We start from the raw sequence: 14646 nt of genomic DNA, 5'->3' as shown, positions 1-14646 counted from the left end.
GTTGCATCTTCGCCTTTTGGAAACAGTGATGGGCAATTTTCACCATTTTCTGACATTTTACAGACCTAAGACTTATCAATAATGAAAACAATTGTTAGTTGCAGCCCTAAATAAATGTTTTAATTTATATAAGAAATCAACTGACAATCTCCATAAATAGGTTAAACTGATTACTGCAGGATCTTTGGCAATTTCTTGTTACTTATCAGTTGTCACATACGCCAAATGCTGCATGCAGAGATATGGCCTGTCTCTGTAGAGTTCATTACAATTTGATGCATTTGTTCTGTCCAGTACTTTTGAGGCACTAAAGGTTAAAAAAAAAATTCAACAACTCAGGTTCACAAACAAAAAAAGTGTTCATGTCCACGTGAAAAGTTTACTGGCACCACGATAAAAGGGAATCATTAATTAGCTTATTGTGTTAGTGCCGCTTGTCTGGGTTACATGTCTGCTGGCTAATTTGTTCACTTTCTTTACTTGCCTAGTGCACAGTTATCAGAAGAGGAAAAAAAAACATGCAGCAGTCCACTTATGTCTTGGATGCCAAAAATACCAGACTATTCCTCTGGGATGATAACAGCAAAGGACTCAACTCCAGAGAGCAGCTGATGTTTTAAAGCTAAAGTAAGAGGCTAAAACCCTAAAAACAGTAGTGTTATACTTATTATGAATGCAGCAAGATATTCCCATGTTCTTTAAAAAGTAGGAACATGTCACCCAGTGCAACACTTTGGCTGACTGATTTGTTTTTAATAGATTTTTTTTAAGCTATATCAAGTTTTGACTACAAAGATAATACTTGTTTTTAGGACAACTTCACCAGACTAAACCTATAAATCAATCACTTCACTGGTTAATGATGAGAGCTTTCCAGAAAGAATATTTTCATGTCTGTTCCAGTAATTAGTCATCACGTATTTGCATCTGACATCACTTGGCTCCCGCCGCTGTGTAACCACAAACATCCAAATTCAATATAAGCTTGTTAACTCCCAGGAACGATCTGATAGAGAGGCTCAGTGTAGGCTGTCCAAACACAACGTGGATGAAAACTTACAGTAAATCCTTACACAAACTAGATTTTATTCAACCTATACCAACTGAAACATATCTTTACTTCCATCACCACTCAGACTCCACAGTCACATTCAGCTAGCAGAGTTACGTCGCTGGTGTACAGAGGAATTAGTCATATAAATAAATCTTACAACATATATTTTCCCAGACTTGATGATGTGTTGGTAAGGTCTTTAAGCTCATAAATCATTATTATATCAATGACTTGACAACACGTAATTTAAATCTTGAAGGCTGTATCCCCTTGGAGGACCATTTTGTGGACTGATTTATTCAAGAACAATGTAAATATTGTACTGTATGTTCATTATCCAACAGTGTTTAGTCTGAGAACCGTTTAAAGTCTGAGCTAGAGTCATACATCTGTAAATAACTGTAATTATTACATCTCGGCATGAATGGCTGATCATTGCACAGCTAATCTGCCAAAGAATGACTTGTCTTTGGTCACTTGAAGCTTTGTTTGTCTTTCATGATGAGTAAGTCCAAATCAATTCAGAAGAAATAATAAACAATTCAAGCAACAGACACATTTTAAGACGTGCCAGCAGCTAGCAGTCAGTCCACCACTTTGAGCCAGACTGAAACAATTATTCAATTGATTGCCATTAAATTGTGAACAGATATTCATGGTCACCACAAGATAACTTCTACTGACTTTGATGATTCCCTGACTTTTCCTCTAGCGCCGTCATGACGCTGACATATACAAATATACAAATATTATAAAAGATATTAACTTATTTTTGTATTCAGTCATCAGCTGTCCAATAAATCTGTGTTTCGCAATGATCTGTGCTTCCACAGGCAGCAGCTAACATACTCAGATGAAGTGATTTAGAAGATTAAAGGTGCATAATGTAGAATTTAGTGGCTTCTAGCCTAGCATATAATCACCTGAAAATAAAAACCATTGTGTTTTCATTAGCTTAGCACTTTATATATACATAGGGAGCGGGTCCTCTTCCACAGATCCCGCCATGTTGCACCGCCATGTTTCTACAGTAGCCCAGAGTGGACAAACCAAACATCAGCTCTGTTCAGTTTTTAGCAAGTTTTACGGCCAACATACGTTCTCCTACACGTTTGGAAGAGGAGGGGTATTCAGTTGGTTGCAGTCTGCAACCTCACCACTAGATGCCACTAAATCCTACACACTGGTCCTTTAAATTGAAAACTCAGAAAGGTTGGATTTTCTCACATTAAAAAAAATTACAGTGGGAATATTATTAAACCAAGAAGCAGGGCAAGCTTCCTGTGAATGAAATGTCAAATGACTTTCAGATGGACAGACATCGCAGCTGGCAAACATGTATGTTAGTATATGTCAATTCAAATACAAAACGTCAGTTTTTAATCCAAATAATTCATCCAAAGGTGGAAAATCTGCATGTTTACATTATGTTTGCTTGCTGAGACATCATACCCTTTCAAAAGCGTGCTACTGCACTGACAAACATAATCCATTGTTTTACTAATTATATGTTATTTATTACTTTTTTTTTTACACTTACTCATTTGTTAGGTGATGCTTTTGTCCAAAGTTTTAAATTGCATGATAGTAACTTTGAATAACCTGATTTTGATTATGATGGCACTGTATGTATTTATGAGGCCACACTGTGCATACCTTTGGTTGCACTGAAAAGGCAAAGAGAGCCTCTGGCTGAATGGACGGCAACCTCCAACTTTTGAATCTGTTCTATAGGATTTACACTCTTCAAATGGAGTGATGGTAAAGCCTGCACAGTTCACAGCATGTAGATTAGGTTCTTAATTTATCAGTAATAATATTGGAGGGTTATATTAGATGCAGAAGCACGAAAGTGGGGTCTGTCTGGTCGGTTCTGTCACCAGCGTCTGTGTCAGTCAGGAAGAGCTGGTGGCCTAGTGGGCCTGACAGACATTATTTAACAGTGATGTCACCCCTTCCCGTCAGGGCCTGGGGCAGGGGGTGGAGGGGGTGGAGGTGGGGAGTGGGGGGGGGGGGGGGGGGGTCGGCGGGTGGGAAAACACACAGATCAGCAAAACTGTGTGACAAAGAGCAAAAAGAGCTGGTGCACAGCAGGCAGGCATTCAGGTTTATCCTACGTCCTAGATCAAAGCACTAGAACATGAATCACCTATTTTGATAATCAATTAATCATTTAAGTCAATTATCAAGCAAAAATGCCAAACATCCAGCTGCTCAAATTGTCTTACTTTATATTAAATTGAATATCTTTGGACTGTTGATCGGACTCAATGAGACATTTGATGACATCACCTTGGACACTAGGAAACTGTGACGGACATTTTTCACTATTTCCTGATGTTTTGTAGACTTAACGATTAACCGAGAAGATCAATCAATACTAAAAATAATCATTAGTTGCAGCCTTGCATACAAATAAATAAACAAACACATGAGTCTGGCAGGTTTGGTCATATTTAAACTGAAGTAAACAGCTGAGAGAAAATCCAAAAACTCTCATCACAGCAGGTGGAGAGAGAAAAGTTATTGATATTGCCTGATCAGCTTGAAGATGTAAAGTACGCATCAAACAAACTATGTCATATATGTCATAGACCGTGTTTAAAGGAGAAAATGTTTACATCTGTTCTAAATGGCCAAAGAAAAAGTCTTCAACTGCCTCTCTGATCTCTCTACAGGAACTCTGTGGGTCAGATTTACATGTATTTGCATCTGCGTGTGTTTAGCTCCTGATTTACTGGGACAACAGCTCATTATGCAGTCAGCTCCCGGACATCCTGCGAGGGAAGGAGAGCTCAGTAAACACAGTTCAGATGTGTGATTTCTAACTTCATCAGCTCCATATAAGAGACTATTACTTACTCAAAAATGTATTTCGTATTCATAAAGGTTAGAATATTATCATCTATATGTCAAATTATTAATGTAGTAGGCGGTACTAAACATGTTAATGGGAAATAAAAATGGAGATGGAGTGACATCGAGACAAATCAAAGATGAACAAAACTGTTTTTACAACGCAGAACATCACTAAAGAAGTCCAACAAGGCAAGAAACAGACGGGTTGTAAACTAGAGCTGCAACTAACGATTTTTTTCATTAAAGATGAATTTGTTGGTTATTTTCTCAATTAATCGATTAGTCGAATGGTCTATAAAAATGTCCGAAAATGTGTGATAAGTGTTGATCGCTGTTTCTCAAAGCCCAAGATGCAACCTAAAATGTCTTGTTTTGTCCCAACCAACAGTCCACAACCCAAAGATATTCAGTTTACTGTCATAAAAGACTAAAGAAACTAAAAAATATTCACATTTAAAAAGCTGGAACCAGAGAGTTTTTGCATTTTTTCTTTAAAAAAAATTAATTAATTAACAAAATAGTTGGCGATTAATTTTCTGTCGATCAACTAATCATTATAATCTCTAATCTCCAAACCTCTATATTAACGTTAAAGGAGTTGACCAAACAAACATTGACTATTTTGATAACTGAGTCATTGTTCTACTATTTTTTCAAGCAAAAATGCCAAAAATGTGTCGGTTCCAGCTTCTAAAATGTGAGAATTTGCTGCTTTTCTTTTTGGGCTGTTGGTCGGACAAAACAAGACATCTGAATAAGTTACCCTGGAGGTAAGATGGGAGGGTTTTTTCCTGCTTTTTGACATTTCATAGACTAAATGAAAATAATCAGCAGATTAATCAGTGATAAAAATGATCATTAGCTGCAGCCATACGGCAAGTATAATATATAGATCAAAACTGAACCAGGAAGTTTCTATTTCAAATAAATTTGACTAACATGTCGGCTTGTTTAAAATGCGCATGTTCAGCTGGCTGCTTGTGTTTGTTGTCCTGTTGGACTATTTTTAGCCATGTTCCCTGATCTCTGAAACTCTACTTTGGCGAGAACATCATCATACTGATAAAACCAAAAGGACCGGTTATCACTCCTGCTGCTTCTACCAAACTTCCAGGGAACTCAGATTATTTTTGTAACCTGCTGCGCCACATGTCCAACAAGACCAAGAATGCAGTATTCTACAGGAAGGTCTGTGTCTTGAGGCTACGCAGATAAGAGAACATGTCCCCTGCTGGGAATTGTCACATCCAGACAGTAAAATATCACAAATGTTAGGAGAAACCTAGCAGGCAGTTCAAATTGAATTCTTCTCACTGAGAAACCTTTGAACAACATCCAAGAAGTGACCTAACCAAGCTGCTGGATTTGGCACACATGTTGCCGAGCAACTGAACCCTTTCTGCAGTACAGACTTCAGTGCCAACCTTAAAAAATCCACAGTGAAGTGTGTTGTTTAGATAATAAAACACAGACATGTACAGATGCAATTATGCACAGAGTGTCTTTCTTTGTCATTACAGGAGGGATGATGCACCTCACAGACTTGTATTGAAAACCAGTGTGAAAAGACCAGATCAAAGTCAGCTAATTTGCAAGTAAAATAACTAAAGTTTATCTGAACAGAAACATTCACAGTTCAAACTGACACAGATGCAAGGAGACATCAGGAGCTCGGATACAAAAAAATGTAATATGTGCAGTGAATATATTTTTCTACAGTTAAAGGTTGGATCAGGGTCATCAATAAAGATGAACCTTTACCAAGTGGCATAGGATGTGATCAGTCACATCCCTCATGTGGTTCCTCTGCATAGTTAATGCAGAAAGCATGAATTCTTAAGATAAGACTGTACACGTATCATATGGTGATATAGTTGAAAATGTTATAAGTGAGGCTGGACACTAATTAAATAATATTGTTACAATGTTACAATCCAAAATAATAAAAATGAATGCTTCCAAGCAAGCTGTAAATACAAACTAACATAATAAGTTTATGTTTGACACAAATGAAGCGTCTCATGCTTTGATCACTTTGATTATTTTATGTGATTTTTTAATATATTTGCCGTACTGTACGGTATATTATATCAATATCAGAAAATATCACAATGAATTTTCCTGTTTGTGATTTCAACCTTATGAACCAGCTCTAGAAAAAAGGTCTACATAATGTGATAATGTCAAATATCAGTTGCAGAATTGAACAGTTTAAGTTTAAATAATTAGAATAATTTCTTAAATCTGCATTTACAGATTTGGGGGAAGTGCAACAAGTAGTAAAGACAAGACATGTTGAGTTTCCTATTTACACATCCAGCAGACACAAATCAATATTCACATTCTTTTGAAGATTTCTGTCCGCCTGACAAATGTAATTCTAATATTCACTCTATTTTTTGCTCTGTTTCAGTCTCCACTAACTATCTGGGAGAAATATCTGACTGTCATACATGGCAGGTAATGTATAGTGAGATCTTTCACTGAAAACAGCTGCCTGCTGCGTCTGAAAACGAGGTTGATGAGAGCAGTGAGAGTGAACCAAAAAATAAAGATGCAGGCTGAAAAAACAAAACAATGAGCTGAAAGATGCTAAAAAGCTTCGAAGAGCTGAGGGGAACTCAACTGTAGAGTCGGTGATAATTCACTGTGGGTTTGTGGAATCCTTTTCACATTACACATAGCCGTTTGATCCATTGTTAAAATAAAAATACTGAGTAGTGAATCTTTTAGTCCCTTTACACCTTGCATTAAAACGCATCTCATATCCATATTAATATGTTTGAGATCAGATCACTCTGTCCAGCTCAAATAACCAAACATCACATCCTCCTCTCGTTTGCACGACTCCAAAAAAACGACAACAAAAAAAGATGGTGGCCATCCGTGAAGCTGCACTATTGTATGTACTTTTGCTTGCTTTTCGAATTGTGGAAAAGAGCTGTCTTGACTCAGTCCACCAGTGTCTTGAATATCGATAGCTTTCTTGCTAGTAGCTTAGCTTGCTAACTGGCTAATGGCTGCTACCTCATTGGTGTGGAACAGTCATGCGTGATTACGTATTTCTGCCTAGTTGTTATATGTGGATCGATTATGCAATTGCATTTACACTTGTGTTCGATGTGGTCACAATGCGTCCCTGAACCACCTCCAGAGATGGTTTGGCTGATCAGATCACAATCCATCCTCAATGCATCTTGGGTGCATTTACACCTGTACTTTCATGCACTATCTGACTGCAATCCGGTCACCCAAAATGCATTTTAATATAAGGTGTAAAGAGGGCCTGCAAGGAGAACAGGCAAAGACCTGGACTTGACGATGTTTTGCACTGATTAAAACTAATTACAGATCCAAAATTCCATTATAAATCAACAATACAATCTCCAAATTTGAGCTTTATTGCAGTATGTTCTATATTTTGGGATACCAAAACACTTTTCATACTGTGACACTGGAGTTATTAACATCCATTTTCTATAACCACTGAGGCACCCACTAAACACAACACATGCAGATGCTTCCGTACAGGGAACGAAGGATCACTGCATGGTTTGACGAGTATGAAGATTATGTAAATTTTAAAAAGGAACAGTTCAATACTTGGAAACAATACTAGGAAATATTTCCCTCTAAGAGTGAGATGAGTAAGTTCCTCCTAAATCCTCAAACTGTTGTTTTTAAATTTCCGTTTGTGTACAGATGAGACAAATGTGATACTACAGTACACAGTATGTTAGATTTAGAAGTGCTGGTTGGCGTATTTTAAACTTTGCACAGCTGCGAGCTGTTTCCCTGTTTCCACTCTTTATGCTAAGCTAGACTAACCACGTCCTAACACAAGCTCCTTAACACACAATCTACTCATCTCACTCTTGGAAAAAAAAAAAAAGCAAAGATGTTTATGTCCCAAAATCTTTATCTGTTCATTTAAACTGTTAAGCTTGTTCTTTCTGTTCCATCTTAGCTGGCGTTCTGGTTGACGGGTTGTCCTGAGGTGACACGTTTTGGACCATTAATGATTCTGTGAGCTTACAGCGTTCTTCTTTGAGATATTTTATCCAAGAGTTTGATACACATGAGTTTGAAGATAACATGTTTATCTCAGTCTGTCCTCTCAAAGTCATGCTTTCCAGTTCCACAGTCTGCTGGGATTTTATCTTTAATTTGTGATGGAAACATTACAGAGAATCAAAACTACACAGAAGAGGCCCATTGTTGTAAAAGGCAGCAAAGCAGAAGAGAGGCTCAGGCCTTCCTGCAGGCTGAAGGTCAAGAAATCAAATGACTTGTTTTACTTTCCGAGGCAGTCATGTGTGCCTTTATTTTGGCATTTCCTCAGAGGAAACTCCTGATAACAGAGTATAAAAATATACAAGTGACTTATGTGGGATGGAATCTGAAAAGCTGAAAGTCAACCATTAACATTTCTACAACAATTCACCTCATACAGTTCTTACAGAGGTGGAAGATTGCCCAAAATGTTTCAAGTTGGTACCAACAAACTCCAGACCTCAAAGACTTTATCAGGAAGTTATTTCTCTGCCAAGAAGCAGACTAAAGACACAAGATAAATGCTTACATCAACCTGTGTTTCCTGTGATACGTCCAGTTCAATGAGGGGGAAGTCATATGATCATACCTTTAGATTTATATTGACATGTAGGTTACTAACACTTAACACAACCTCAAACAGTTTGTGTTAAGTGTTTGTAGTAAAAAGTGAAGTAATGTGATTGTTGAGTCGCTGAAACGTATGGAGATCATTCAGTAGCCCTCTTCAAAATACTGCTTCACTGTATAAATACTAAGGAATATGTTTAGTCCACCTTCAGTCAAGCCAGACTACAAGGAAATTGTTCCAGGGGGTCTGAGCACTTCAGCATCCTGATCTGGATGAACACAAAAATGCACAGGAGCCTCTGGGCAAGCTTTTAAGGGCCGCAGGTAAAGAAACAATCATTCCAGGAAGATGAACCAGCTGGTTTTAACCAGGGAAGCTTGTTGCTCCGCTTTAGATTTTATACAGGGAACACTTTTACAAACTCGGTTCAGAAATCTGTACATTTTAACTGTAATCCCTGATAACATAGAAGGTATAAGATGAGTTAAGACCTCAAGGAAATAATCAAAGCCTGGCGTTCGCCTCGGCGTATATCAGGTGAATCAAACACATTTACATTTACTATGATTCAACTTACAAATCAAATCTCTCATTATTCCACGCAGCTACCGTCTCCCACCACAAAGGGTAGTGGAGAGGGCAAACTAGTTTAGAAAACTGATGCTTTACAGAAATGTAGAGTTTTTAAGGTGAATAACTTGATGGCTGAATTACTCAGGTTACTGAAATAAATGGTAAAATAACTTGAAACACTTTCTTCTAGTTGTGTTTGTTTTCCAACAAGCAGCAATATTTTTTAATGGAGTTTGCTGTGGTGCAATTAGTTGTATTACCACTCAGAAGCATTCTTTTTAACTTGATGAATCATGAGGAAATGCGCTGTCAAGCAGCAATAAGCAATAGAGAAAAGAAAAAAACACTCCGTTACACCCTCTACCATCTCCCTCCTAAACTTTGGGTGGAAAAGATAGTTATTAGCATAATGTTTTAACTTATTGTTTTTTATCTTTTTAATTAACTCAGTATATTTTCGGTGTACTTATGTTTTTTGGTGTGTTTGTGTGTTGTATTTGTGTACCCTTAATGTGTGCTGAATGTATGCGTCCCACTTCTGCATATCAAACTGCCCCACTGGGGACAAATAAAGTGATTGATTGATTGATTGATTGAAAAGGTCATTTAGCCTACCTGTCAGTGAGTGTTGACTGTGTCCCACTCATTGGGCTTCCCTTGCGAGTTTCCAAGGTCTTCACCGAAATAACATTTTCATCACACCGTCCAGCTCTTACTATTTATTATCCTTTAGTTTGTCTCCTCGGTGTCCGTCCATATCGCAAAACGTCGACGAGTCGTTATATCCAGGGGGGAAAAAAGTTGAAAACTCCGTTATTCTGGGACTTTTTTCTGACTAAACACTAAAGCCGGTCATATATTCGTTAACCAGCGACTTTAATAAATCCTAAAAATCTGCAAGGTTAGAACTTTTTTCTTGGGGTGTGAGTGTATTTCATTAGCCAGCCGCTGTCTGCATCAGCAAACACATCTGGAAATCCTGAACTACTGCTGACAACTTGCTGCTGTAAATGTTTTCACCCACGTTACCTCCAAGTCCAAGTTGAAGATATCTTTTACTTCTTAGGAAATACTTCCATGATGACACTACAGCCTTTTCCTGATGTCTCGACCCCGGGGAGAAGAATTACGTCAAACTTTGCCTGCTATTAAAAAAAAAAACTCCCAAATGAACTTATTCCTTTTATTTCCGCTCCGTCCCGTGTGTGTTGATGTGGTCGCGTTTCTGTAGCATCCTCCTCCAGGTCTCCTCACTTTAATCCGCTGACATTTGTAAAGCAGCTTCGGTTTTTGCTCCTCACTGCGATGCAAATGGAAAAATGAGACGCTTTGCCCCCTCCTGCCCACCCCAGAAAGAGTAAAAAGAGGAGAAAAACCCACCTTCCACCCCGATGCGTTCAGAGCTCCTCGTATTTCCCTAAACTGCCACATTTATCAGACAGCGAGCTAACTTTTAGTAGCCTACATTACTCAAGTAGTGTACGCCCACTTAAATACGATTTTAAGGTACTCTTATTTGAGTATTTCCATTTGATGCTACTTTATACTTCGTACTTTCTACTCCACTACGTTTATTTGACAGCTTTAGTTACTTTTCAGATGAAGATTTGGTCACATTTCACATGTCTATGAGTTGTTAACAGCTCCACCAAATAGTGATTTTTCCCTCTAAACTTCTCACATGGTTTCATTTCAATAAATGTTCAAATGATCCAATATTTCACCAAAAATCAAAGTTAAGAGAAAAAATCAAGAAACTGAAAACAGATTTGTGTATCAGAGCTTTGTTTTTTCTTCTTTCCTCTCCCATTAATCATCTCACGACCCCTCAGATTTATCTGGTGACCCTTTGGAGGGGCCTGACCCCTGCGTTGGAAACCACTGGACTAAATTAGCTAACTGTAGATAAAGTAGTTGAAACTAGCTCCACCTCCAGCAGCTACAACAGTAACATGCTGCTCTAACACTGATGCTTCACTATTAATAATCTAATGATGTCATATATAATAATATCAGTCAGAGGGACCAAACCACTACTTTTACTGCAATACTTTAACTACATCAAGCTCATAATACTTATGTACTTTTACTGCAATACTTTAACTACATCAAGCTCATAATACTTATGTACTTTTATTGTAGTAGGATTTTTCATGCAGGACTTTTACTTGTAATGGAGTATTTTTACATCGTTGTATTGGTACTTTTACTTAAGTAAAGGATCTGAATACTTCTTCCACCACTGTTTATATATACATATATGTACACATATGGACTATTCAATCCAACGAAAGACAGATGTAGGCCATTATGCAGGACCCCAGCTTTCATCTCACGGCACTTTTTCCTTGTCTACCTTGTCTTGTCTGTTTCACCTGTAACCTCAAGGACTTAGTTCATACAATATCAGTGATGGAAAGAAAATAAGTACATTTACGGTCCGTGAATGAAGTATAATTCATTTGCAGTTGTTCACGTTGTATACTGAAAACCCCATTTTGGGGATATTTCTAGATTTCATTGTATTAAGAAGTAAAGTACAATTCAGCGCGGCTTAGTGTCCAGCTTGTTCCATTATCCAACTTGTACACAGAAAATTGAAACAGGAAGTTGAGAGCCGGAAACAGAGACAGCTCGCCTTCAAAGTAAAAGTTACGCGTTTTGAAGCGTGTTGGCCGCAGATTAATTTAAGGAGAGCCATACTAAATAAATAAACAAATAGCCTAAATAATAAACACAATTCATAACTTCTTTTACACACTTTGGAGATAAAACTGTGTTTAAAAAAAGAAAGAAACGGAGGCGGCGGAACCAACCCAGGGATTTTCAAAGTAAACGCAGCGTGTGTTATGGAGACTCACTGAGCCGCTGCAGACATCGACGTTACGTACAGGTGAGTCCAAATTTATGCTTGTGGTCTGGTTGTCTTGTTGTGTGCATGACTTTATCGAGGTAACCTCTCCAACCAAACACAAATTTAAATTGTTTACCTGCCCACCACCGTAGTAACTGTTGTATGTTAACGTCACTCCTTTATTATTATCAGTTTTTGCACATTATTTGGATTATTTGCTGTGAGAAATGTCGAAATATATGAATTAACTGGACCCTCTTAAATCATATATGTAGGGATTAGGGGTGTTTTGACATGCATTTTTGATTTATTAAGCTCACAAATGTTTACATTACCAGCAATGTGTTTGTGTATGCAGACTACAAAGAAAAGACATGTAAATAATATAATAAATGTCATGTGTCCTATTTGACAGGTGTGGGACCTCCGTTGGTATGCTGATGCATAAACTCATCCAGTGACTGCACCAGGATAACCTGGAAACAGCCAGAGGAAACTAGCAGTTGGTAAGTAGAGAGCAGAGTTAAGTCTATCATTCAGACAGTGACACATTTAAGTTGTTTTGAATGAATGAAAGTGCTGTCTTGGTTTTAAGTAGTTTATTTTTTGTGTTTACATTCATATTGGGTGAACAGTGGAGCAACTGTAGCCCACTTTTTTAGGTAGTCTGCCCACTGTAGGACAATGCAGGAGGAGGATGATCCTAAATATACAGCAAATGCAGCCAGGGAGTTTTTTATGACCCAGCAGTGGGATGTTCTCCACTGGCATTGTCATCACCTGACCTCAGTCCAGCTGAGCAGGGGTGTCACTCACCGAAAATCAGACCAAAGGCAAAAGTTCAGTTTATAGTTCAGGTCCGACATAGAATCACCAGGGGAGATATAAGTGTCCTCTGGGATCACAGACTTCAGACAGTCAATGACTGAAAACAGTTTGACACTAAATGTTAGATATCATGATAAAGTTTGTTTTATAATTGGCCAAATTATTTTTGGTCCGCTAGAATTGGAGGACTTTAGTTACAAGTAAAAACTAAAGCTACAATTCCTACACTGTTCATCTGTGGATGTAAACACCATCAAGGTAAAGAGGAAAGATTAACCTCATAGTCATGGTTTCATTTCAAAGCCAATGTGCTGAAGTACAGATAAATTACAACAGAACTAATAATTATGTGTAATAGTGAAAATAGTCTTTCGTGAACAGTTTTAGCAGTCGTATTAGGAGCCTGCGAGGCTCTCTGGGACACTGGTGGGGAGTCGACAGGGAGCATCAGGAGCTTGCAAGACTCTCGGGGACACTGGTGGCTCTCCATCAGGGGAGTCGACGGGGAGCGTCGGGAGCCTGCAAGGCTCTTGGGTCTGTTGTTGTTATTGTTGTTGTTTCTTTGGCCGTTTCTGCGAATAGACTGTGCATTACTGTTAATTTGCACTTTTCACAAGTGGCATACTTACAGATTTTTACCATAAAGAGCAAAATGTACAACATACTACTCAACACACAATTGTGTAACTGACTACTAACAGTGAAGACTACAGTGAGTTTCAATTGACAACAACTACTGAATACTCTTTAAAGTCAAATCACTTGCATGCAAGCCTACAGTCTATTGGCAGAAACAAATGTTTGTGTAATGTTTGTGTGGTGCCTGTGTTAGTGAGGAGCTTTGTGGCCTCCGAGACCTTCTCTGAGTAGACTCCAGGTTCGTCATTATCCATTTCAGAAGTGACCACGTGGACAACTCTGGCAGCACGGCCTCGAATAGCCCCAGCACAGCGATCCAAACGGTCAACATCTTTCTCCTGCAGAGCGATGACACACTTATTCACATCCCCTTGCATGTCGTTCTCTGGGGACATAAAACAGTGATGCAGTAAGTTCTTTATATGTTTTGTTAGTCAAAACACAGTATAATAGTGTGTTGAGTAGTATGTTGTCCATTTTGCAGTTTACAGTAAAAATCTATCAATATGCCACTTGTGCAAATACAGCTAAAAGCAGTTTAAATTAACAGTAATGTGCATTACTGTTAATTTGCACTTTTCACTAGTGCATACTTACAGATTTTTACCATAAACAGCAAAATGTATGACATACTATTCGACAAACTATTGTGTAACTGACTACTAATAGTGATGACAACAGTGAGTTTCAATTAACAACTACTGAATACTCTGTAAAGTCAAATTCACTTGCATGTAAGTGTAGACTTACATGCAATAGACTGTACACTTACATGCAGGTACTTTGACTGTGTTGAGTAGACAGCTACCATATTTTAATGTAGTTTGGCATATTGCAATAAGTAGTGTTTCCATTCATAAACAGAGAAGAACAATGTTTTTATTTGATCAATCGTGAGCAAACACGTTGTATTCAAACAGAAATAAGCAATAAGAGAAAAGTGGCATTTAGCCCACCTGTCAAGGAGTGTTTACTGTGTCATAAACTCTTATTGATTAAAACGGCTTTATTGTATTTGTACACATTTACAGTGTTTAAAAAACGATTAATGAAATTGCTGAGATCTGAAATTCTTCAACCAGCTCAGGCTGTTTTTTGTTTGTTTGGAATAGGGTTACAATGTAATGTTTGAGCTTCACTCTGCAGAATGATGTAAGTGTGTTTGACACTGGAAAGCTGTTTTCACATTCATCTGCTGAAAGTGGAAAGTTTCTC

General features: G+C 38.0%; 1 protein-coding gene across 3 annotated transcripts in view; it reads right to left on the bottom strand.

Annotated features, from left to right (window-relative positions):
• Positions 1 to 10639, bottom strand: part of LOC121909965 (rho guanine nucleotide exchange factor 12-like) — a 42950-nt gene extending 32311 nt beyond the window's left edge. Inside the window, exons 1-2 of one of the 3 annotated variants that reach the window (XM_042430851.1) lie at positions 10491 to 10639; positions 9726 to 10410 (exon numbers count right to left, since the gene is read on the bottom strand). In XM_042430851.1, coding sequence (XP_042286785.1) covers positions 9726 to 9757 — 32 coding nt within the window. In that variant the 5' untranslated portion in view covers positions 9758 to 10410; positions 10491 to 10639. Of the gene's footprint in view, positions 1 to 9725; positions 10471 to 10490 lie in introns of those variants that run through there. The other 2 variants (XM_042430852.1, XM_042430853.1) reach the window with 2 other exon arrangements.
• Positions 10640 to 14646: the final 4007 nt, after the last annotated feature.

This window comes from Thunnus maccoyii, chromosome 13 (genome assembly GCF_910596095.1).
Source record: "Thunnus maccoyii chromosome 13, fThuMac1.1, whole genome shotgun sequence".
Lineage (NCBI taxonomy): Eukaryota > Metazoa > Chordata > Actinopteri > Scombriformes > Scombridae > Thunnus > Thunnus maccoyii.
Note: the sequence above shows the minus strand (reverse complement) of the source record. Positions and strands in the feature narration are given on the sequence as shown.